This window comes from Astatotilapia calliptera, chromosome 5 (genome assembly GCF_964374335.1).
Source record: "Astatotilapia calliptera chromosome 5, fAstCal68.1, whole genome shotgun sequence".
NCBI lineage: Eukaryota > Metazoa > Chordata > Actinopteri > Cichliformes > Cichlidae > Astatotilapia > Astatotilapia calliptera.
Genome location: NC_137426.1, coordinates 34869135 through 34896666, shown reverse-complemented (window position 1 = coordinate 34896666; position 27532 = coordinate 34869135). Strand labels below are relative to the sequence as shown.

The 27532-nt window shown below is 40.3% G+C and overlaps 1 protein-coding gene across 6 annotated transcripts in view; it reads right to left on the bottom strand.

Moving 5' to 3' along the window:
* The window catches only part of epha8 (eph receptor A8), a 136397-nt gene that overhangs the window by 32373 nt on the left and 76492 nt on the right, over positions 1-27532 (bottom strand). For all 6 annotated transcript variants that reach the window (XM_026169027.2, XM_026169028.2, XM_080302137.1 and 3 more), the window contains one exon: positions 3-158. In XM_026169027.2, the coding sequence (XP_026024812.1) occupies positions 3-158 (156 nt within the window). The remainder of the gene's footprint in view (positions 1-2; positions 159-27532) is intronic.

The window sequence follows — 27532 nt, the reverse complement described above, 5'->3', positions numbered from 1 at the left end:
ACGGGAGCATGGAGCTGCCGGTGTGTCATCTGCTGCCCGATAGTAGTTGGTGTCACAGGGGCAGGAGAGGGCGGCTCTGGTCTCTGAGTGGCTGTGTTGAGGACATTTACCACACAGACCATCGCCTGCCACCGGCTTATAGAAACCCACCTCACAGGCTACAGAAACGGGGAGATAGAGACAGAGAAAGAGTGAGAGAGGGGCAGGGAGAATAAATAGAGTAAATAGAGACCTTGCAGGGAAGCTGCATTGCCATAATCACTCAGACCGTGATAAAATTCAGAGAGAGTGCATTCAGAGAGGCATGAATCACACTCTTATAGCAAGCTGTGCATATCAACGTGAAGCTTCAACTTTTTCAAAACTGTGTCATCTCCTCTAAAGCATTCATTTTAGGACATAGGCCCATCCCAACTCCCCCTTAATCTATGTATAATTACAGGCCTTGTAACCGCAGAGACTGCAGAGCAGGGGAGATGAAAGTCATACTTCTTTCTGTTCAGATTTGGGCTGAAAAGGCGCTGCACTGTTGATACTCCCAGTGAGACCATCTGAATCCAGACCGTGTTTCAACCTTATTCAGCTGCTCTGATACATATTCACTTTTAACTCTGCACTGATTAATAATAGAGGGGCTCTGATAAATATATTCTCTTTCCAGGCAGTTAATAGGCTTCTGCTTTGGTAAATGGGGCAGGGGTAAACCTCGCGTACACGCAGCAAAGCATCATATATGAAAACGATGCACCCTGTTTGCGCTTCTTCGCACATGGTAATTTGCGATTCCCCAAAATGCTGTGTTTTAGTTTACAGATGCAGTCTTTGCCTAACCTTTCCTTCTAAAGCAAATAGAAGACCATTTTAGGGCTTTAGACATCAAAGACACTGAAAGAAACATAAAATGGAAAATCAAGAAGAGCAAATTTATAAGAAAATATACAGTTGACATGTATTCCTGATTATTGAAGACATTTTTAGATATGTTTGTAAACGATTAAAACCACTCCCCATGCAAATGTTCAGCAAATCCATTCAATGTAGGGTCAGGCATTTGATGCAGTTATTTTTATGATATTATATTTTGAGAATCCCTCATAAAGCAGCTTTTAGTTATTTAAAACAGACAATATAAGAATCCGTCCTTATCTAAAATCTACCCATCTTCAGTGAATGGGAAGTTGCTACCACAATAATGTAATCCCACTGGCTTCCCCACAGCTGAAATTACAGCTTTTATCTGTCTGAACCTGGTGGCAGTGGGAAGTCATCCGTCCACTACTCAGTAGGTATGCACAGGTAAGCTTTGACTGACATATGAATATGAAATGGAAATGGGGACAAAATACAAACAATGTGGAGGACTTCTTGGCTCCAAAAGTAAACCAAACCAAACAATCATGATGTTCCCTCCATGTGTCAGTAGACCTCTTCATTAGATGCTTTAGGCTTAACAAAGAACGGAAAGAAAACCTCTGATCTTTTACCCAAAAGGAAGTCAAACACCAGAGACCAATTAGCAATTGCAACACCAACTATGTCTTACACTACACCCACTTTGGAAAATATACAGTATTTATATACAAGATATGAACTAGAGATTTTGGGAGATACTTACACAGGTAACATGTAAATGACTTTCAGGGGGTAAAGGAGGAAGAGGCCATGGAGCCTCAGCAACAAGTGTTCGGGACACTGCCAGGTTTGTATTTCAGAGCCAGAAGTGGCCATATTTACACTGAAATGTGACCAGTTTTATTTGGGTTTACTTATATAACAAGAGCAATATAAAGCCTCACTTTATATTGTAAGCTAAGGGTGCTACAATTAGATACAAAAACAGTGCTAAATTATAAGCTACAGCTAGGAAGCAAGGTTAGTGAGCTGAATTCATGGCTGCAACACATACTTGCTAATTAATCTTGTGAGTGAATGAGCTGCCTGGACATGAGGACACAGGAGTAATTATGGAGACAGTGAGTTTTATTTAACAAAAAAAAAGCAAAAATATATTATATATAAGTAAACAAATAAAAAAAAAACAAAAAAAGTAATAAAAGCAACTTAACAAAATACCACCAAATTAATTGCATTAAAAAAAACTGACTTAACAGACAAGACAAAGTGGATTTAAATATTAGCTCATCAGACTAGTCTAACACACAAGGGACAACTGACAAAACACCCCCAAAATAATTAAATAGTTACTTCAGTTAATGGGAATCAAGCAGAAAACCAAATATGTCTCATAAGTTAAAGAAAGGAAACCAACACATTAACTTCCACTGTGTTTTTAATGCTTATTTTTCAGCCTTGAAAGCTTTCCATTTGGTTGGATCATATCCTTCATTGAACCTTTACTTGGATGTCTGTACACTCCAAGTACACACATACTAGATTTCACTCCATATTGGACTGTTGTTACATTAGGTCACTGACTAAATCTGCCCAGACAGACACATCCATCCAACTTGTGCCAAAAAGCTTAAAACCTGCAGAAGTACATTTTGCCATGATGACCTACTGTGACAGGCAGAAAAATTCACAACATGAAAATCATATCAGCGAGGCTGGTAAACATTCTGTCAAAAAGGGGACTTTATATCGTAGCTTCAAAATCTGGCACCAAAGTTCTATTTTGAAGTGCAGCGAAAGCTTAAAGATTAATATATTCAAAACTGGCTATCAATTATTACGGAGAACCGCAGGGGACATGGGAGAAAAAAAAATTAAGACGGACTTTTGCGAGATCCCGAGTTAGTTTTGCGAGATTTTGCAAAACTAACTCGGGATCTCGCAAAAGTTTTGCGAGATTTCTCAAAAGTCCGTCTTAATTTTTTTTCTCCCATGTCCCCTGCGGGGCTCCGTAAATTATAATCAATTATTTGAGGAAATAATCCATTTAAAACCTGTCAAGTATAGTAACAAAACATTCTAAGAAACTGAAAGCAGCAACAGTGTCTGTCCTAGGAGGTGTCAGCAGTGTTTCAATGATAAAGGCATCCATATTAGTGGGTTCACCAAGACATTCTCAAGCCAGCTTAGAAGCATGTCCTAGGCCCAAGAGCCTCGTCCCGGCCTAAAACACCTCCCCTAAGAGGCACACAGAAATCAGATACTTGCCAGATAGAACAGAATAGACTAGACTAGAATAGAATAATCCTTTAATTGTCCCACAGGGGAAAAAACACATATACAAACAGAACAGGACACAGGACACAGAACAGAAACACACAATATTTTTACATATCATGGACAATAGTTACCAAAACAGTACTGTACAGTTATTAAAATTAAAGTACAGATAATTAGCAAACCCAGGTTGTAGTGTGCAAACGGAGCAGGATACTGAAAGATGTTTAAAATACAGATTGTGTATTGTACATGTGCATTAAAAAGTTAGTTAGTTAGTATATAGAAACTGAGAAAGTAATGTGCAAGTTATAACAGTAGTAGTTGTTCGGTTGATTAGTGCAAATTTCAGCGCTGATGTAAACATCTGTGTTTGTTGGGAGCCGTTTTGATTGTACAGTCTGACAGCTGCAGGGAGGAAGGACCTGCGGAAACGCATCTAGGATGCAGCAGTCAGATACCTGAGCCACATCATATAGCTCTTATCCAGTGTGGAGGAGTAACAGCTCTACTCACCCCATCTCTACAATAGAGCCCTGACACCCTTCAGAAGAGGTTCATTTCTTTCATTTCTTCACTGCCCACTGATTATAACCATAGATAAGGGAAGGAAAGTAGATCGACTGGTAATTGGACAGTTTTACATTCACACTCAGCAGCTTCCTCACCACAACAGACTGTAATGCAGTAAAGCAGATGCTGCACCAATCAGACAATCTACTCTACCCTCATCTGTGAGCAAATTCACCATACTTCACACTCGCAACTTGTTCCAGATGCACGGTGGGCATTCCACTGGTTTCCGGCTACAGAAAATCAGACTGGTTCCAAATTATGTCTGCAGCATTTTACATTCACATAATATTTACAGAAATCAGCAAAAAATATTGTACGTCAGTTTTTGTTTTTTTTTACTTTATTTATTAATTAATTTTTTGAGAATATTTCATTGCACTCTGTATAAAAAGCTACATTACTGGTGTGGTAGCTTCCTCGACCTTTGTAAATGATACAATTCAAACGATATCATGACTGATATTTTCCATGAAGCAAAAGTTCGAACCGCTGATTTTAAATTAATAAACTCTACACAGAGAAGCTGTTTAGAGATCGTCAACCTACATTTTCTAAGACTCTGGGGGAAAAAAGCATTTTAAATTTGTAGTTTTTATCCTCTCCTGACTTTGTGTGATCAAACATCTCTTTTGCCATCTGTTGGGTTTTTGTACTTTTCTGTTCCAAACTGGTCATTTACAGTCTTTTAACTCTACAAATTTCAATGTAAAACAGGACTATTCTAAAGGCACTTAATTTATAAGGAACATTTCCATAATAGTAATACAGCCAGTAACAATATATTCTGGCTTTCGGAAGTTTTGGCATCTAACAATTACTAATTTAAATTTTTGGATGCTTTGGGACTGTAGAGCTAGTTGTTTGTTCAGGTGTTTTTATTATCACTGAGTGGTGTATACATAAGAAGCACCCCTCTGTATAATACCCTGTAATTTAATAGCACCACAAACAGAAGGTTTATCTTCCAAAATAACCATAAAGTTGACTTAACAGCTCTCTAAGACTCTAAGCAAAATGGCAGATTGACGCCGTGTTCATCATCTGTGGGTAACTTACAGTACTGTATAAGGGACTGACTAACAAGTCTAATAACAAAGCTAGCAAAATATGACATCACAAACAGCTGGAGCTGATATTGGTTGCAATACACAACAAGGATTTTAATTAATTACCTTTCATCAGGCTTGATGACTAGGGTTTTAGACAATGGTGCACGCACAGTGTTTTGTTAGTCTTGTCTGTAATTCAATCTCTATTATTTATAATTCACCATTTAATATACCATGACTTGCTCCTGTCTGCCTGTCCTTTCAGACAAAGATATAGGCGTCCATTAAGAGTGAGAAAGAGATCGAGTGAGGGGCTGCTGTGCTTCTAGATGTGTGTTTGTCATATAAAACCTGTCAGGGCTGATCACATCAAAAGACCTGGACAATCAATGTTATAAAAGAGCAACAGAAGACTTCTATGAGAAACGCATACATTAAAAGCTGGAAAAAAAGAAAAGTTCAGCTGAAAATTCTCTGACGTGCACACATTTTGTTTTCTCCAGAGACTCCAAAGAGTAAATAACAGAAATGCAAGGCTGGCAGCAACCTATGATTACATTTGTTAGCTTTTCAAACGCTACATTTAAACACCACATATTACTTGTGGTGTTACTGTCAAAATCAGAAAGCATAATTTTTCATACATATTGTTTTAATGCTATTCAGAGTTATCTTAAATAGCCTAACTAAATATATAATAATCTTCAGTAATATTGTCACATGTTGAAAATCTTAAATATCTTTAAGATGCCGCAAGGACATAAAGAAAGCCATAAGAAAACAGTTTTAGGGGGCTGACACATTTGGGAACACAAACCAGAATGGGGAGCTGAGGTCGGTCAGCTGGTAAGGAGGCAGAAACAGCTTGCTTTACCAGCTCACATTTATTCTGCTGTTTACGAACAAATCCTGTGCTGAGACAAAAATGACTGGCTTTTATTTACAGACATCAGGCTGACATGCCTGCAAAACCGAGAGGGATCTGCAGTGTTTGCAGCACATACTTCAGCTAAGACGGTTCGGGGGACTTTACTTTGAAGTCCATGGATTCCACCACAAAGCTCATTCTGGGTATTTATCCTTGGTTGTCAGCAGTGAGCGAGTCAGTATGTAAGCAGTATTGTCCCAAGTGAGACGAATATATTTTATTTTGCCACTTGGGGGCAGCAAAACAATCTTTAAATACATAATTCATACACTATTGCATCATAAAGTTGTTTACGGGAAATATGTCACACTTTAAGAACAATGTCAGTATTTATATGAAGCTGTGTTTTGGAGAATTTAAAGAATTAAAGTGTTCTTTAAACTCAGTTTTGGTCTCCATCAACTCATGAAGATGGTTGATCATTTATAATCGCATATTAAATTCTTCTGCATTAGTTGTCAAGTATGAACGATCAGATTTAAGTCTGGACTTTAAGTCTGATTAAGTCACTCCAAAATGGTGGACTTCTTTGAGTGTTTTGGATCATTGTCCTGCTGAAAAAGTGCACTTGACCCGAGCTTCACAGCTGGAAATTCCCCTTTATGATTTTTGGTAGAAATTCTGGTATTCATGGTTCCATTAGTTATGGTAAGTTTTCCAGGCCCACACTGTCACCACCATGTTTGACTGTTGGTATGATGTTCCTTTTATGAAATGATGTGTCAGTTTTACGCCGGTGAAATGGGACTGAAACCTTCCAAAAAGTTCAGATTTTGTCTCGTCAGTCTTTTGTGGCCTTCTGGATGACTCATCGATGCAGAGTAGTGAGGAATAGTTTTGGAAAGCCAGCCACTCCCAGCAAGGTTTACCACTGTTTTCTCAAGTTCACAAGTTTTCTCCATTTATAGATAATGTCTCTCACTATGGTTTGTTGGAGTCCCAAAGACTTTTTAGTTATTTTGTAACCGTTTACAGACTGATAAATGTCAGTTACTTTGTTTCTCATCTGTTCTTGAGTTAGATTATGCCATGATGTGTTAACATAATCTTAGGATGTCTAAGGAATGGAGAAGTGTACTGGTACAAGAACAAGAACAAGGCTGATGTGCAGAGCTTTAGTAACTACAGAGGGATAAAACTGATGAGCCACATAGGGCTGGGCGATATGACCAAGAATTCATATCTCGATATTTTTTAGCTGGATGGCGATATAAGATATATATCTCGATTTTTTTTTTTTAAAGCCATAAGTTAAGAACAAAAAGAGAGTTCTAGTCACACTGTGTCCCAGATGTGGGCGCTTTTATTTACATACAGCGTAGATGTACATGAAGAAATTATTCAAAAATAAATTATCAGCATTTATTAAATAATCATGGTCCATAAATAAAAGAAAATAATGTTTTTTTGTGCATAACAAAAAGCTCACAATTGTGCAGTCAAAATGTAAACTAATAGACGCTGAGCATAGTAACAAAGAGACAGATTTCACAGCTGCACCACGTCTCTGAACAGGTGCCGTTTGTGGTCCTTATACACACACAGTACGGTAATATTACGTTGAAGCACAGTACGTATCACTCCGCGAGGCTCCGGAATACGGTAGCCCTAATCCTCCAAGACAATCCATCAAGCGGTGCAGCTCCGTAGCTTAGCAAAGTCATATTAAAACATTTTTTGACAGATTGCTGAGCGCTGTATACCACATAAAATCGGTTCGCGGTCAGTAAGCACAACCAGAATTCATACATAAGGCGCACTGTCGAGTTTTGAGAAAATGAAAGGATTTTAGGCCGTGCAGCCCCTCCTGGCTGCATGTCGTTAGCGCGGTTAGCTCGTTAGCGCGGTTAGCTCGCTAACACGTTGACGCCGTCCAGCCCCACGCACGGTAACTCGCTAACGGAGATTTTACGCTTTCATCTTGTCATTGCCTGCAGGTGAAGCTATGGGGGAGGCGGAGTTGTGTTCAGTGAAGGAGAGGCGAGGCCGAGTAACGTTGCGTAGAGACAAAAGTGGACGAAAGAGAGGCAAACCTGCGGCTCCACAAGTATAATTATAACGTAACATAGACTATATCGATATAAACGATATTGTCACATCTTATATCTCGTATGAAAATATATCGATATTTTTAAAAAACTCGATATATCGCCTAGCCCTAGAGCCACACCATGAAGATATGGGAGAGTTGTGTAGATTGACAAAGTTGTTGAAGCTTTGAGACCCTGGGGAGGTGGAGGGAAGCATGGGAGAAACGAGGATTGAGAAGCAAGTAAGAACCATGTCTGTGACAGGTGAAAAGGTGAAGATGTGAGGAACAGAGATAATGAAGGTGGGTGAGTTTAAAACTTGGGTTCAACCATCCATAGTGACAGACAGTGCACAAGAGAGCTAAAGAAGAGAGTGCAGGCAGGGTGGTGTGTGCAGAGATGAGTGCAGGGTGATTTGTGATAGAAAGATAGCAGCAAGAGTGAAAGGTTTACAAGATGGTAGTGAGACCTGTTATGACGTATGGGATGATGGTACTAACAAAAAGACAGGAGGTGGAGCTGCAGGTGGAGTTTAACATGCTACGATTTTCACTGGGAGTGAACAGGATGAACAAGGCTGGAAAGAAGTATATCAGAGAGACAAGTTGAGCATTTAGAGACAAAGTTAGAGAACTGAGATAGTTTGCACATGTGCAGATGAGGGAAAGTGAATGAACTGGACAAAGGATGCTTAATATTGAGCTTTTAGGCAAAAGGAAAAGAGAAAGAGTTCTTGGATGTAGTGAAAGAGGACATGCAGAGGTTTGGTGTGATGGAGAAGAATGCCAGGGATCGGGTGAGATGGAGGCAGATATGACCCCCAGAGGGAACATTTCAAAGAAGAAGAATCATGTAAATTAACCCACTGCCAAAAGTGAGAGTTGGGTAAAACTCAAACCTGAGATTTTAGGGAGGTAGAACAGATCAATATTTGGTTCAGAGGTCTTAAAAGTGATGGTGGAAACAAAATCTTGTGCTACACAAGTTTCACAGCCTTGTGTTCAGTCATGCAATTTGGCTGCAGGGCTGAATGCACTAGAAATGGATAAAAACACATCTGTTCATGTGCTTTCCCTTTCAGAATACTATGTCTGTAGTGACCTCTGTGACTGCCAGAAACAGGGCCTGTCAGACAGGACAAAAAAAATCCTGCATTTAAGTACAGTTTCCTGAAGAAAAAGCTGCCCAATAGCACAGAGACCTGCTACAGAGACAGTGGAGCTCAAGCTGCTGGTTAAGGTTAGTTTGTTACCTTGGCATCAACACACTCAGATATAAAAGAAAACCCTCAAAAAACAGCACAAAATTCTCCATTTATCAATAATTAAGATTCTTCCAGTTGGTGCAGAAGCTCATCCCCAACCTGCAGAGGGCACTCGACCCTTTTTTCAGCTGTGAACCGCCTCAGACTGGTGGGAATGAGCTTTCTTCAAAATGTTTCTGGGCTCAGCCTCAGAGATCAGATAAGGAGCTTGGTCATTCAAGAGGGTCCATATCATATCAAGAAGCGCACGTTGAGGTAAATGGGCAATCTAACTAGGATTTCTCCTGAATGTCTCTTAGGTGAGGTGTTTTTGGCACCTCCGAGCAGACCCTGGAAACACTGGAGATATTATGTTTCTTGGCTGGCATAAGGAATGGTAAATGGCCTGTATTTATATAGCACTTTACTAGTCCCTAAGGACCCCAAAGCGCTTTACATATCCAGTCATCCACCCATTCACACACTGGTGATGGCAGCTACATTGTATAGCCACAGCCACCCTGGGGCGCACTGACAGAGGCGAGGCTGCCGGACACTGGCGCCACCGGGCCCTCTGACCACCACCAGTAGGCAACGGGTGAAGTGTCTTGCCCAAGGACACAACCACCGAGACTGTCTGAGCCGGGGCGCGAACCGGCAACCTTCCGATTACAAGGCGAACTCCCAACTCTTGAGCCACGATCGCCCCTGTTGTCGAATGTCCCCCTGAAAAGATAAAGGAAGTGGCCAGGGAGAGGCAGGGTCCAGGCATCTCTGCGTAGACTGCTGCCTCTGTGACCTGGGCCCTGTTATCAGTTGTAGAAAATCCATGGAGGGATAATAATTTAGACCCCAAAATATGAAAATCTTACTATGAAAATCTAATTTTCAGTATATTATATAGTTTTAAACTGCTGAAATTTCCTTTAGATCAAAACCTCTAAATAAAAATTGCATTAGCTTCACTGAAATAGCAACCCACCACATAAACAGACCCACACTTATCTGCAAAAAAGAGGAACTGTTTGGATATGTATACACACACACAGACACACACACTCACGTGTATCACTATAGATAAACAGACAGGGGGTGATAGTGTTCTGCTCTTTCACTCCCTAACAGGAGCCAGAAACTATTTGTGTTTACAATATTTATCTCAGACTGTTTTCTCTTCCTCCTTTTTTATCCCGTTAATCCCTCCATCCCTTGATGTTTTTTTGTGAAGCCCCTGAGTTGAAAAGCAGGTCATGATAAACATCGGAACAGCTCGTTCATCAATGGGAGAGGCGGCGAGAGCTTTGAAGTCTCTGACAGATTCACCAGGAGTTTCACGCACACACACACACTCGCGCACACACACAGAAAGGTTATGGTAATGCAAAAAACGCACAAACATACACATTAGGGTGATGTCTGATGCTGCCATGCCACACGCAGCGTGAATCTATCAACCCACAGGTGAATATGCAAAGGCAGAGAGAAGGTGCTTTGTAGCAGGACCAGCTGTGATAACCTTTCATTTCACATCTGACGTGCTGCTCATTTGATGCTCTGGATGGAGGAAAAATTAAGATATAACTGGGAATTACAAAAACTAATGCCGTCATCAAAACACGAGTAACTTGATCAACTAGTAAAAAATCTCATCAGTGCCAAGCAAAGACGAGCAGAACCAGCAGCCTATAGCAGGGCCTGCTTGGCTTTTTGTCTGCGTCACAAGGTCTGATGGATTGCTTCACAGCACAAAACAGAAACTGTTTCGGAGTGTTTCTTTCGCAGTCCCAAAGTTTTGATTGACGGCCAGAGATTGTCACTTTTGTTCACTCTCATTTCCAGCTATTTAAATTTCTGAATGTGCATTGCCAAATTCTACTTTAGCTAATCAACAGCAACCAGTAGCTGATGTTTGCTCTCACAATGAGTTTCAGGCATTGTTTCAGTGCATTTTGCAGCTGTAAGCACTTTTCTCTCCAAAGATATAGGAGATTAAACTTCAAATGTGATATTAAAGAAAATGCAAACTAATGAGCGCTCTTGATTTTATGTGCAAATTTCAACACTTATGTCACATTATGATTCCAGCTTCAAATTTCAATATGAAGCCTGTTTTACTGGGCTCTTAGCCCAGAAAGATGTTTGATAGGCACTTTATTGATCCCACAGGGGAAATGACTGTATTACAGCAGTGTGATAAAGAATAAGAACGGTATAATCTGCAGTTGTTAAAAGTACCACAGGCCCACAGTGAAGGCTGAACGTTTAAAAATGTGGGGATTTGCAAAGACTAAGAGAAGAAAATCAAAGATCCCTCTAAGTGTGAAATCCAATACTTCTATAATATTACATTTCAGGGCTACCCCTTTACAAAAAAGTATAATGTGGAGTTGATCTTCATTAAAAAGATCAGCTGCATGTGATACTTATCTCCTTCTGGTGCTATTTTAGTCATAGAAGCACGAGGCAGGCGCTTTAGTGAACGTGCCACACTCAGCAGTCGTCAGAAATGGTGCCAGTTATGTTTTATATAAGATCCACTCTGGTTCGTCTATAAGGAACTCCTGGATGGAGGTGGCTGATGCACTTATGCACAAAATCTGTCAGTAAAGAGAATACACGACAGCATCATAGGATGTTTCCATGAATGAATGAAGCAGGAGTCAAACATTACTCATGAAGAAGAATGGCAGAGCCACAACTATCATGCAGTACTGCTTACTACAAATAAAGGCTGAATAAAGATGAATTATGAGCATTTTACGTAGCACTGTGTTCTTAAAGTTGTTTCCCTTCAAAGTGACATTTGTGTGTTTGTTTTCGTGTTTCAATAAAGCGTGGATGTGAATTATTAGCCCAGTATTCCTGCAGCAGCTCCTCCTCGCCTGCACCTGCGTCTGCTTCTGTTCCTCCAACACAGAGATGATTTTAGCCTCCAGAACATTAATTAACGTCAACAACATTAATTAAAAGGCAGATTCCCCAAACATGTCAAGAGGAGAAATATTTAGGTTTGCTTAGCTAGAAAGTTCTAAATCCAAATACTGCGTTTGTGTGACGACTTGCTCGTCGCGTCAGGGATTGGCAGACATCTTCATAGCAGGAGATGAAAAAAACCCTCGAGCGATAAAGAACTTGTAACATATTGAATTAAACATGCTACAAGTTTGAAAATAAAGCTGTGAACAAAACGTTGTTCGCAGCTTTGCAGCAGCATGAAATGCTAATTTTGTTGATTTTATAACAAACACTTGTTTTGATGTTTAACAACATGTATGCTCATCCTGGGAGCCAGAAGATTCAGACAGAATCAGTTCAAGCAACGATTTTTGTTCCACATGACACACAACAAGCACTGTTCTCATAAATCACACCTCACTGTCTAGTTTTAAATACAATACATTTTTAGTATTATAGGATAAAAGCTGGTGACTCTGTTTTTCCTGTACATTAAACTTGTGTGTTTTTAGACTGTTTCCGCCTCTGTAGCTGCTGTTTTATTATCAAAATCTTACCCAAGCCTCATAACTGACCCTAAACTTCTGTGATTTGTCACCTCATCTCAGCTTTGTTCCAATACTTTACCTTTAAACATTACGAAGTCTAAGCTGACCCCACCTCAGCCCTACCCCCAAGCCTAACCCTAACCTTATTTTTTGGAGAAAAGCAGCATGAAAAAAAAAGTATGTGTACATAAAATGTTTAAGACACACATAAAAAACTATTTCCAGTCCCACCAAAAACAAAAAGTTCATTTTTGTTCATTTATTGTCTCCTCATTGCCAAGAGAACTATTTTAACCCTCTGAGGTCTAAACCTAATTTTAACCCTCTTGAGGCAGGCGTTGCCGATTTGCAACAGTTAAAAACTAACAACCTGATTACCCCACATACATATTTTATGAGGTTTTTTTTACTCAGAAGTACCACTGCAGGACTTGGTTGTGCATTAGCAACAAAAAGTTTAATTTGAGCCTGAGAGGGTTAAGGTGGAGTAGAGGGAGTGCTCCACTCCAGGGCCTGCCCAGCTGCTTCCGGGGAGCTCTGTTGTCAGTCTTGTTGTCAGGTATGTAGAAAGTATGCGGTACAACCAGTGTGTGGGCCACTCTTGCTTGTGTTGTTGTTGGTCAGTCAGCCAACCCTGCAGGACAACTGAGTTCTAAAGTACAAAGCGTGACAACAGGAGACCCCGCCCACTTTTTAAATCTTGCGTAAGCTGAAGTTTATATCGTTCAACAGTCGAAAAATATACAAGTAGTATAATTTTCTGCACTCAGGTACTACTGAGCAATTAACCAAACCACTTCTTTGAAAGCTGTTCCAGTGAAACAAGGAGTTCTTAGAAATGCAGTCAAAACTTATCAATAAGGAAAGCCAGTCATAATTAAACAGCTGTGCTTTTATCTGCTTTTATGCAGTTTTCTGGTGAACAGGAAGCTGGCAGAGGTGTGGTGTGAAGTGGCTCAGATCCTTTAGGCCAACTGTTTACAGAGTATGTACTTTGGTAGTATGCATGAGTGTATGCATGTGTGGCTGTTTGCGTATTGCCCACCATGTCAGTACCTGTCAGTGTAGTGCAAACGCTACAGCAGAATTTGCATCACAATGAATCTTAATAGCCATGTGCAGCATTGTGTGCTGACCTTGATTTATTCCTTGTATAAGTGGGTAAATAAGTAGGAGCTGGAGAAAGCACATCCCTGTCCCATGCGTGAGGAGACTGTGAGGGAGGAGCACGGATGAGTGGGGGTTTCAAGTACAGCCTGGACGGGCCGGTGAAAGCTCACAGTGTTGGTGCAGCACTGGCTCTGAGCCCTCTCTGCTCCAATAAGGTAATTTTGTAATGCTGGGGAAAATATCTAATAAATCAATAAATAAAATCAATAAATCAATTCTGAAGGAGGAGCAAAATAGAAACATTGTGATGTTGTGTTAAAAGTCCAATGAACGATTAAAGGAAGGAAAAAACAGTCAAAATTTGATGAATCACATTAAAGTATCCTTACAGCACTGAGATGTGCATAGCAAGCAGTTGAAGTTGAAATGCATTAGTACGCTGATGGTCACACACTATGCCCCTCAATTAATTCTCAGCTATGCTGACTCCATTTGTTATTTCTTAATGGTTTTCTAGTAGAGCTTTTTGTTTGGTCCCTTTTTCTCCTGCTTAACTGACTGCTGCGCTGTACAAACGTCAAGTTTTCTTGCAGTGCCCATTGTGAAATATAGGCGCTAATTTTAAGCTCATTGCTACAGTCGTTTTTGTCTGTTTTGCTTTTGTTGCTGTTTGAATTGTTCTCCTTTTGCCTGTGGGTGCTTCAGTTTGCTCGCGTCGTAAAATCTGTTTGTTAGATTAATTGGTGTGGATGCAGGGTGACCAGATGTCCCATTTTATGTGGGACTGCACAGCATTTTTATCTCTTATCCTCCTGTCCCACATATTAAAGATGTTGCCCCACATTTTATAGGCTCCAGTTTACAAAGGTCAAATCGCATCTCAAAAGAAACATGTTGTTCAAAAACAGGTGTCATCCCTGCCATAGCACCCCCACTGAAACCCAAAGATGGCAGCTTTAAAAAACCTAGGGTTACAGCTTCCGTAAGTGTTTCCTTATACACTTACATATCCAGCGCTGATCTCTTAAACCTTGCAAAGCACTGACCTTATAATAAAAGACGCAGTCTCCAAAATCTAGTGATAAACTTTGCCAAAGGCTTCGAAGCTGCTTCCCCAGGGAGCAAATGAAGGCACTAACAAGCTGCTGAAGCTGTCTGAGTGATGGATGAACGTGCTGGTAAGATCAGCTTTGTAAATGGGACACTCACCATCCGCACTGTCCCTCCTGCTACATCAATAGTCCAGATACCAACAGCTGAATAGCTGCACTACTACATCTCACTGCACACTTTAAACGGGGACGTCACCTTCCAATGTGAGGTAAGCTCGATATACTTCTAACCCTGAGCAGAAAATGGATGGGGCTGGTTAAGGATCATTTAAGGACATTTAAGTTATGAATGGGTTCAGCTGAGCTGTGTTGAGGTCAAAAGACAGCACGTTTTTTAGTAAAACAACGGATTTTTGACCAATCCCTGCATTAACAGGTGCTTTAGTATATCTGATAGAGAAAAGATAGTCAGCAGGGTCACAGTAAATGTGAGGAAACATTTATTAGAGCTTGAACAAATGAGACCAAATGCTGTTAAACCTGCCGACTGGTTTTGAAATACTGCTGGCCATTTAACACCACAGCCCAAAATAAAAGGAAAAACATCCACTGGAGAAAAATGGCCAGCTTTACAGCTTCCGAGTTAAGAGCATTTGTTTCTCTGACTGAGTGCTTTGTCTTCCCCTGGCAATATGATCCAAACACACATTTAAAGTCATCTGTCTAGTAATTATCTGACCTGAGAGAGAAACTGTTGCTAGAGGGAAAAAAGGACTCAAAGCAAACTAGTTTCATGATATTGGTTTAGATTATCGGCTGTAACTGCACAAATGAGTTACCAGCATTTTACTGAGCAATAAAGTTTGCCAGGACCCAGTTAACTGTACAGTTTGCTAATCTTTTTGCTTTTAGCTACTAAATTAGATGTCTGATGTCAAATTAGACATCAGTGCTAATTTCATTGACCAATCCTTTTCGTCATAGTCTTCATCAACAACCTTTGTTTTTCCCGATGAGAACAAAAACTAGATAAAAACCTGTGCACAAAGAAAAAAATTATAATGAAGTGAATTATCAGTTTCATCAGCGAATAAAAGTGAGATAAAATATTCTCTGATACTTCCTGTTTCTCATGAAAATGTGACAGAAAACCTGTAGCTTTTGAGGCGTCACACCTACTTCAGTTCTACGATGTTAACACAGAGCTAGCAGCAGGAGATCCCTGAGCCTGACGAAAACAAGCTTGATTTTACAATGTTAAGAAGTAGAGATCTACAGGAGTTTTCCTTGAATAAATCCACTGCCATCAGCTCTGTGGGCTGTCTTTCACCATCAACACAGTAGTGAATAAGCTTGTTAGTTCTTTTACACAATTTGCTTTTTGTAAATTAAAAAAGAAATATTTTCTTATTATCAACTGGAAACTGGACTAACGTCACAAATGTTCCTTTCTGAAAACAACAAATGAGTAAAGGGATGGATTGCTTTTTAAAAAACTAAGCATCATGTGTGATACATTGCTTTCTGTGAGTAATGACCCCTACACTTTTGTATCATTATGCTAAATGATACAACTGATTCCTCTTTTGTTGTCAACATTTCTGTAAGAAGAACTGATTTTAGAAAAACTAAGACAAATAACAAGTATGGCGTCGATGTCTTCAGTCCCTATACGTTCCTGCCTCCCCTCAGCTCGCCGTTGGCCTCCACGCTGAGTTCAAATCAATTCCATCAATGAAGCCATCACGAAGGGAACATTACCACAGTGTTTTCCTGTGGAACAGGCCTGGTAATTACAAATCAAACGAGACAAATACATCCCGGTTAATGAGCGTTAAACGGATGTTAATTATCCGATTGAATGGCTGTCACCATTAAACTGTGTCTAATGGAGGGAGTGGGAGGAGGAGAGGTGGGAGGGGTCGAGAAGAAGGGTAGCTTTTAAAAAAAAAAGGGGGAAAAAAACAGGCATTCTGAAAGGCATATTAGCAGCAGATTGAGAAGATCAGACAGTGTGAAGCGCGTGTGTCGGAAACGCAAGCGAGAGGGGAAAGGCGTGGGGAGATGCAGCGGAGGGAGGGAGGAGGGGCGGGGAGGCTAAACTTTCCTCTTTTTCCGACATTAGCGATCGCTGCGACGCATCAGAGGGGAAATTAATCAACTGTTTTTGATTATTTATATATTTGAAAAGGACAAAGCTTGCGGGAGGAGGAGAGCTGAGAGGAGGCAGGAGTCACACTGCGCTAATGTGGTCACAGCCGGTCTACCAGGCAGCTCCAGTCAAAACAAATCCGTCACAGAAGGGTGGAAAAAAAGAAGAAAGTTCACACACTTAACATTCAAAACAAGGTACGACCCCTCTGTGATTCATCAAGAATGTAACAAGACGAGAATCTGGATTTGGATTAGCAAGTATGTACTGAACAACTAACAAACTGCTGTTTCAGGATGAACGTGCGTGTGTTTGAACACAAGCATCGTAAAAATCCTCACGGGATAAACAGAATTCCTGTCAGGAATGAAGGATGCAGGTCACCAAGTGCTGAGCTCGTCGGAACCATTCAACATCACCGTCACCCTCTAATAAATGCAGTTGTTATAAGCATGTTTGCTAAATTAGAAGTTTTTCACAGCTCCAGGTGTTTCGCTCGTGGAGGTCAAAGGGACAAGTGAGTTTCATGTTCTTGCATCTGCAGAGGATTGCTCCATCATTAAAAGGCTCCCCGTGGGTATTATTCTTAAGCTTTTTGGATAAAACATTACCCTAGTATTAATAGCAGCATTATAGTTATTTTATTATATTAACAAGCGCAGTCAACGTCCTGGAAATATCCAGGCTGAGCTTGTTTCCGGACATCAATTAATGCCGTTTTGTCAAAGCCGCTGATGTGGCTCATTTAGGCACATGGTGGCCTTTGATGGTGGAACTTAACACACCAGGTTACAGCATTAAGGTGACAGGTCTGTCACTCCCAAGTCATCATCGTTCAGTGAACCGGGTTGTTGTTGTGAAGGAGCATATTTGAACACACATCACAATCTTTTCCTAAACTTCAGCAAGTGGAGTTTAGTATCTAAAACTAACCAGGGAGTGATTGCAGCACTGAAAAAGTTCAGTCTTCAGTGGGCTCTACCAGAGCAGTGTTGGTATACTGCAGTGTCAAACTGTCACTGCTTTTTCTCTATGGCTTCAGCATAGAATATGAAGGAAGCACAGCTCATTCTTAATCATTAAAGACTTAAAAATAGCATGAATAATCTTAATTACTACTGATGACAATTAGAATCTGAAAAAGCTTTTTCTGACACCGCACTGATTACCAGCTGTGCAAACTGGCCCCACAGTGGATTGTAGATATATCGCAATACATGCTTTAAAAAAACATTAGCGAGTTGCAGTGTTGCACATGCTGTGTAATTTATTTTAACTCAACTACATGTGCATTCACTAAAATGGATTTAAAATGTCATCCACTGCTCAACATAGGCTTAGACTTACTTTGTGTAGTTTTGTGCACTAAAAAATTAAAGTGATCAGCTCTCTGTTTATCATTTTTTTTAACAGCGCCCATATTTCTCACCTGCTTCCGAAGTTTCCCATTGCATTTCAAAATAATGTTTTAAGGAAAGGCCTAAAAAGAAACAATCATAAACTATATGACGTGATAATTTATGGCATATTATATTTGAGTTTTCAAAAAGAAAGTGAAAAATAGTTTATAAACTGATATAGGAGTGAGGATGACGATGATTGTTTTGGTTTTTTTAACATGGCTATTTCTTTATTTCTCTCACTGTTGGCACTGAAATGCAGGCTTTTCTTTGAAAAATCATCGTCATTAAGAGAGAAAAAGCAGCTCATTAAAAAACAAACAAAAAACAAAAAAAAACAAAATCAAAGCTTCAGAAATTTTGTGGGGAAAGAAATGAAGAATATAAAAGGATGAAAACAAATAAAGCTCAGATTTTCACCTATTTATTGCACCAAAAGAAAGAAAGAAATCAAATAAAGCTTTGACCCAACTTCAATCTCCACACATTTGAGCAAAAGCAGACAAAAAGCGAAAAGTTTGGCTCGGCTCGGGAACGAGAGCCAATTATGTGGTGAAGCAACGGCATTAGAGCCTCTGTGACTTTGAATAAGAAACGACAGATTACACAACATAAACTTTCTGTATTTCTATAGTCTCACTTCTATTTATCCAAGCAATCAACTGACATTGATGGAGGAGTGAAATTATGTCGCAGCTGGTTCCTCTACTTGAAATGCCAACATCATTGCAATTCACGGCACACACACACACACACACATACATTGGAGCACGCACATCCATACAAACTCTCATCCCTCCAGCGGAGGCCGTGAAAGAGCGAGAAGTAAATGACAGCGCCCCGTGTGCACATCAGTTTAACTCAACAAGAAGTCAGGGCAGAAAATCATTTGAAGAAGTCCCGCAGTCCCTTCAGATGGAGGCTGCCAGCTTCTCAGTGATCTGCTATCATGTTGCCTGTCTCTTTACTGTCAGCACTAATAGCTCTTAGACACTGGACCGGGACATGGGTGGCTACTGCAGGCCAAGGGTGGCACACACTCAATCAATAATGTAGCCAGCAGCTTCCCGGCCTTTTGTGTGCATATTTTCAGCCCTGAATTAAGCATTCATATGGGCTGCACATAAGAGGATTTGTTCGTGCCAGTGTGCGTCTTTGTGTTGCCGCTAACATGGGTATGCAAGTGTGTGTGTGTCTGCAAAGTTGCTTTGTGTGCTGACGTGCAGCCCTCTGCACCTGCTGTGGAGATAGGGCTTCGGCCAATCGCAACAAAGATTGGAGGGAAGTTTGAGTGACACAACTGTGCTGTGGCTGGCTGAGATACGATTCATTCTGTTATCTTTCTCTCTCTCTCTCACGCACACACACAAAGAGTCATGATGGCTTAACAGAATTAGATGTTTAATAATGCCAGTTATTCTCTTCCACTGATTCTCCTCTTTCCCCTTCTTTCCTTCCTCTCATCTCACCCATCTTTTCAGTTCTTTCCTTCTTCAGATCTTCTTTTCTCATCTCTCCTCACTTCTTCTACTCCATCTCCTTCATTACCTCCTTTTCTTCCCTATATTTTTCTATACTTCTCTGCTCTTTTCACCTGTTCTCTCTTCCCTTCTTTCATTTTTCTTCGCCCCACTTTCTTTTCATTGCTTGCTCCTTCCGTCTCCCGCATTTCTTTCCTTCTCCCCATCTGCTCTCTTTCCTTCACGCCCGTCTTTTAAACTCTTGTGTCTTCCTTTCTTAAGTCCTCGATCCTCCGACTCAATTTTCCTCTATCTCATTTCCATCTGTTCATTACTCTTCTGTCTTTCCTCTGCTGTCCTCCTCCTCCTCTCCTTTTCCGCCTTTCAGTTGTTCCAGGTCCTCTCCTTTTCTCTTCTCCTTTGTCTCTCCTTCTCTCACCCTTTCATCTACTTTCCCCCTCTTTGCACCTCTCCTTCCCCTCCTTCCTTACTTTGTTGGACATCCACGGGCGAGGACCAACCGGACCAACACAAAAACACTAATTAGTCTTGGCACGGCAACAGCAAATCCCTCTCCACTGACGCTCCCGCCCCTTAACAAACAGATGTAGGCTGCTCACACGTTTGGACTCACACATTTGGACACATTAATGAGACTCACACATTTGGACACACGCACACACATTTGTGCAATAACACACAGGGTCCCAGTGCCTGGTTTCCCAAAGCGCAGCATGCAGCCGCTGCAGCTGTGACGGCTGTTGTTCGGCGCTTTTGTGAAGGGGTTTTTGTTTGGCAACATCAGTGTGGCTGACGTGAATGTGATGAGTATTTAAATGTAGCAGCGTTATTATCAAGTTGAATATCCTAATTTGGCTGATTGAAATGTTTCAGTTTTGCCTCTTGCCATGCCCCACCAATCACAGCTCTGTGCTTGTCTGATTTACTCTGGAATATCAGCAAAACAATGGATACGACTATCATTCCCGAGACATTGTTGCAATGTTAGTCAAGATATTCCACTTTCTGGGCTCTGTTTTTCAAAAGGGACGCTGGTGACATCATCGCCAGGTGTTCCGGATTTCTTTCAGCTGAGAAAAGCCAGGAGGGATATTAGGTTTTCAAAAAACGTTTTTTTTTTTGTTTTTTTGTTTTTTTTGGATAAGTTTACAGAATATGGAATACAGTGATTTAAATATATGGTAAAAAACAACAACATGTCAATTAAGAAATACACAGATATTTTATTTACTTGAAATTAATCTTATTATTATGTAATACTGTTACATTGTCACTTTGTGGTTAGTTAAATCTTGTATGTATGAGGGGAGGTGCATATACGCTGTTGTTTGTTCGATTCCTAATTTTACTTGTTTATAATCAGACAGAAGTAAAATAAATGAAAATAAATGAAATGGCATTTCACAGGAAACAGGATTTCGTGGAGTTACAGCATGAAAAAATACTTCCATCAGGTAAAGGTTTGATTTTTTTGAGGGGTTTGAGATAACAGATATTAGTGTAAAACGTTAACATAAGAAGGTAACATCATCTAGCTCCTGAAAATTTGCCTCTTTAGCATGCGGCTGAAGTAAAAGTGACCTGGTGGATGTAAGGAGGTTAGAAAGGTGCACCACCCGGTGCCAGTGTAGCTCACAGGGTGAGCAGGTGACCATATGCCACAAGGCTGCAAAGGGCCAGCCCGGGCTCCAGTCTGACCTGAGGCCCTTTGCTGCATGTCTTCCCCTCCTCCATTTCCACCATCTAATAAAGACAAAAATAATACTAAAGAGGAAAGTAGTGCCATTAATTCAGCATGTGTTTAAGGTTGTTTTATTTCAGTTTGGCCATATTATTGATATATTAAAAAAAAAAAAAGAGTGGTTGAAAAGCTCATGCAGATGTTTTAGGGATTAAAAAAAATTCCATCCCAAATGAAAGACAGACAGCAGCATGGAAAGGCAGCAAGTTCAAGGTAATTCCAGAAAAAAGTGATGTGCTCCTAAAAGTTCTGTTTATTACTCTAAACCACCACAGACATTAAAACCAAACCAAAACGATGGTCATATTTTGTTTTTTTCCCCTTCCAAAACAAAGTGCAAAGTCCAAGTTTCATAGCCAGCTGATATCTCATCCTTTCAGCAGTTTGCCTTGTGTGTACAATCTTCCTGGAGATGAAAAAGAAATGTTTTTCAGCTGCACAGATACAGATCCCCGGTGGATCGGCTGTGTGTGCGTTAAAGCCATATTTGTGAGTGAGTGAGTGGATGTGCGCTCGCACCGGGCAGCTTTCCCACCCCCAGGCAGCGAGTGTGGGTGTTTTTCTGGAGCCTCTGTGTCATTTGCCTCCAAACAGTAACAATGTTGTTGATCAGCAGTTGTTTACAAACCGCCAGGAGGATGGAACTAATTTGTTCACTGTGTATTCCCCCGTCTCTCCCACTCTGGAGACCATTTCAATTTGAGCTCCTTATATGTTCTCGATAGCGGGCTGCCACAAGTTGATTCTGACAGCAATTATGAATATTGTGTTCCACTCAAGTGGTCGTGAGCGGGAGAGTAATGAAGTTCTCACCAAATCATCTGTTCCCCAAATCACTTAACTGCATCTTCATTAAGAACACTGCAGCGTAGAAGAAATCATCAGATCATCAGATTAACGACGTAGCAGCTCAACGTCACGCGGTACGAGCCAAAGAACTATAGTGTTGCCTAGCTGTCTTTCCATCTTTCCGTACATACATACATAGATAGTCTCAGACTTTCAGCCTTTAAACTTGATCAGGGCTGTCAGCAAACACGTGAAACAAAATGAGACACATCGTTGTGAAATTTTATAATTGGTTGTCGGAGGGGGGGGCCATCCTAGCAGCAGCCTTTGGACTCCTGAGGGGCACAGAATGCAAAGCTGGCTTTTCACCAGAAAACTTGTTAGACGCTGCACTGCTGGGGTTTAACAAGGCACTATGCATACTGTGTGTGTCTGTCAAGGCTAGACTAGAGAGAGAGAGGGAGTTGCAGTATTAGTGAACCTAAGCAGACAGATATCGGTTTTGCTAAACAGTGTTAGGTTTTTTTTTATCTGTGTGATTTTTTTTCTTGTTTGTTTCATACGTGTGCACAGATGTAACGAGTCTGTGTGAAAACTTGCCTGAGGGAAGGTGGGAGTCATACCGTATTTGAAAGGTCGGATTCTGTGTGGGGCATTTTGGACAAATAATCAAACTTTATTATTTTCCTGTTTTTTGATTATCACGAAAAGAACAAGACAGCAACTGAAGATTCCCAACAACAACACACACATTAACAGAGGGATGCTCGGGATATAAGAATGAGTGGAGTGTGTATAATGTGAAGAGAACTGCTGTGTAAGTAGTTTTAACCACATTCCCTCAGTGATCGAATAAATAAATGCATCAAACTTGGTTTTGATGGTTTATCCATGTGTGAAAATTTAAAGTGGTACTTTGAGCTCCTTCACCTCAGCTGACACGTCGGGTCTTTTTCATATCAAAACTCAAATCAACACTTAACATAAATGTTAAGAGAACGTCAACAGCTGTGAGTGTTTCCACAGCACATCAGCACATCAGCACATCCTCCAAACACAAACACATTGTTTCAGGACACTGTGAGCCAATAATATGGAAGCACGCGAGCATTAGCAAAGTTACATGTAAGAAGTCTGACACTGCTTCAGTTTGTTGCATTTTTAAAAAATGATTTTTATTCTCTTTCCTTTTAATTCCAGCACTTTTTCTTGTAGCCACGTTTAATTTGCACTGCCTTTCATTTCACAAAAAAGCCGTCTGTTGTCCTTGTAAAGTGTTTTGTGACTCCTGTGTGAAAAGCCCTTTTTAATTTTTTTTCTTTTTGCATTTTCCTGAAAAACAACCAAAAAAACTTTTGTAGTTTTCTGATTTGCTTTTAAATCAGTGAATTGACTTAATTGACAGACATTTTTTAAGATATTCACCAGAGACCAAGTGATTTGTGCAAATTCCTGCAAATTGCTTCTTTTGCTCAGTTTCCAATTATACCGTTCAAAATTCAAAGTAAAATTTTACTGTAAGTTGTGTGAACAATATATATATATATATATATATATTGATAGATCTCGATGGAAAAAACATTTTTCACCAATAATTGCATGCTGAAATTATGCCGGCTTTTTATTTGATAGATAAAAATGGTTTGAATTATTATATAATATGATATTTGATATACACAATTATACAACAATTATCCACATGCTGAATGACAGGTAAAAAAACCTTTGGACCTGTGTGTGTGTGTGTGTGTGTGTGTGTGTGTGTGTGTGTGTGTGTGTGTGTGTGTGTGTGTGTGTGTGTGTGTGTGTGTCCACCTGTGTGTATGAGCATCATGTTGTATTTCTGAGGTGGAAAATAAAAGCTGTGAGGAAGAATGACAGCAGAGAGGAAGGAGGTACTCACAGACAGAAGCAAGGACAAAGCTCCTCACCTGCTCTGCGTGTGTGTTTGATGAAATAATAAATATATAAAAGAAGAATATTAAATCCTCCTCGTCGCCCGCTGCTGTCATCCTCTGATATTTCTCTACGGTGCCACACTGACAGATAACGATCACATTACTTCTCCCATTCGACTTTGTTTCATAATCTCTGTGACTCAAACAAACTGTATGTTTGATTATTTTATTTCGCCCCCTTTTATTCTGCTTACCTTTCCCTTTATTCTTTTCTTTCTCTGGTCAAACCTCTGCTTAAGCCCTCACCAGCTAGCCCTCCACCCTCACAGGGAGAACAGTTTGCTGACACAAGAGTCAAAAAAGGCCCTGAACAATCCTACAATCCCTCAGCGAAAGGAGGAGCCAATAATTGTTGTCTGCTTAAGAGGGAGAGGTGAGGAATTTCAAGAGCTGCCAGGGTGGCACACTGTCAAACACACACACACACACACACACACACACACACACACACACAGTTTAATCACATACATCATTTGAAGGCTAAAGCGGGAGAACTGAGTCAGGACGTGCTTTTCTTTTTCAGATCAACACATTTTCCTGATCATCATCACTCACGACTAAGATGCGTCACATTACTAGAAATGTTGGTGGTTTTCAAACAATCTCAGTTTCAGCACGAATGCCTGCATGTTTTTGTGATTAATGTATTTACATAATTCTTTTGATAACATTTTTAATATCTCTTGATATTAATTAATCTCCAGCTCACCACGGAGGTAAAAAGCAGAGTAAGATAATCCTGTCAGATTTAAATGTTATCAGACACTAGAAATAACCCTTCTTTTGCTCTGCTGGCTCTGAGTGACATTGCAATTTCCTAAATCTGATTATTCTTCTGGTCATGATTTTATCTTTACAAAGAGATCAATTTAAGCCGAGTATGGGGGACAAAAAATCATTTAAAGGAACAGTTCACCACAAAAGTACAGTTTAGGTGATATCAGCTTTAGAGACTTTGTCTTCAACGTAATTAAACAAAATTTCCTTTGATTTTCACAAAAGATCATAAAGAAATTCGACACAGCAGTAATGTATTTTCTTACAAAAGAAAGAAAGAAACACAAAGCTTGCTGTGGTTAGACGTAAACAGGAGAGAGCTGTTTTCTCTCTCCTGTTTACGTCTGTCACCCATGCTGCTAGCTAACAGGCCGACTCGGCTGAGGAGAGCTCCACTAATGTTTGCATCCTGCTACTACTGTGACCTTGTTGTCATGAGGAGCTTCACGAGCTCCTCTGCAGAGTGATACAGCTGGCAGCTGTCGTTCAGTAAAAAAATAAAAAGTAGAAAAGACACTTCCACAGTGCAGATCAGCAAAAGTGTGCAACTGACAGCAAACACAATCTAAACAACATTTGATGTTGCTGTGAACGCTCCCTTTAAAATTATAGACATACATTACCGTGGCGAAAAATTTAATTAAATAAAATCCATCAATATTTAAGTCTTTTTTATGTTATTTCTTTATCTTTCATTTTTCTAATATTTCCTTTCATACGGTGTCTGTATGCTACCATAAATAACAGGTTGCAAATCCACATTTCTGGATTTTAAATAATAATCATTTAATAATGACACACAATGATGAAATAAATCCATGAAGGGATTTATAAAGTGTAAAAAATTGAATTATTAATGTTGTTAAACTAAAGTGATCTACAGACAGACAGAAAGATCAATTGATGGATATTATAATTGCTTAGATTATCGAGTGTAATAAGTTGGACAAAGTTTACAAAGCAATATTTCAGGTGTGATTCTGTTTTTACTGTTTCCTCTCTGACAATGAAACTTTGTCTTTTTCACAAATGAAACTAACGTAGGTTATACACTGCTGAGTCTGTAAAGAAGAAAGTGTTTTATTTTTAGTGGCTTTAGCATTTTAAAAAAGAAAACAAATGTGGCTACAATTTGGAGGAAAATTCCGAAAATAATCTCTGTGCAGAGTTTGGTGGTATCGATGCTCCACTGGGGATTTGGAGGTGGGAAACGAAGGCTGGAGCAACATGAAAGATATTAGTTATAAAAACAGCAATTATTCAAATGTGTGTCAGTGAATTCTTAGAGAGCATGTCAGGAAGATCTTTAAAAACTTAATTTAATCTGGAATGACAAATAAAGAACATTATTGTTGTTGCACATTTTAATGATGTTTTGGGGATATGTGAGGAGGACAGATAAGGAAAAAGGCATCATCACAATATCACAAAAAAGTGTTAATGTATGGATATGCATCACATCAATGAAATGTAGAGTAAACCTGTCTTCTCTACACGTTTGACTTTACGTCGTTGCAGCTGGAACAATAAATCACCTGAAAGTATGAGAGGTACAGCGGAGTTCTCAGAGTAGGAGGACGCGTTGTGGTCCACTGACTGAGCAGAGCTAATACACATCTGTGAGTACGAACCCTCCCCTTTGCTCTATCTGTCTTGTTCTCCCACTTTCCCTTTGTATGTGTGTGTGTGTATGTGTGTGTGTGTGTGTGTGTGTGTGTGTGTCAGGGTTGGATGGCCCGACTGAGCTGAGTAAATGTGACCAGACTAAGTGTGTGTGTCTCATATCAGTGTGTCCTTGATCGCTCTCACTGTATGGGGCACTTTAGCCCATTCTTCACTGGCACCGGGAGGCATGCCTCTCCACACACACGCAGACACACACAGTATCCACCTGCACACATGCATGCATGTACAGCTACACCCACACACACTCAGTGTTTTGATGTAAACGCAAGTAGACGAGGGGTCCAGTCAACCGCTCCGCCTCCGTGTCTCTCCCCCTACCCTCCTCTCTTTTTCCCTTCGTCTTTCATTGCCTCCCTCCCTGTGACATTTTTAACGGCATGTCACGCAACCCTGTGCTCATGCACACGCACACACCATGTCGTGCTCTCTGCCAAAGCTCTGCATCTTTGTCTGGGGAGAGCCACTTAAGCACGCTCATATACGCACATATTCAAACACAGTCATGTCTGATTTTTTTTCCCTTCTGCACACACACACACACACACACACACACACACACACACACACACACACACACACATACACACACACACACACACACACACACACACACACACACAAGCAACTTAAGCCATCTTCCTTTCACCATCTCGTGCCCTCCCTCCTCTCTGGGTCTCGTCTGGTCTCGTGTGTGCGTGACTGTGGCTGGCTGTGGTGAGGGCAAATTAGCACAGCGACCCAGTTTGGTACCAGAAGAGTCAAGACATCAGCGGAAGATATACTGAAAACTCTCCCTTTCCACTGCAAAAACTCACTTTGTGCTCTGACACAAAAAAATACAGGGTATAAAGGAGCACCTCCAGCTGAGGATTATCACAAAGTAAAAGAATTCTATTTTCTCTTCCTTTTCATGTTATTTCCTCCCTTT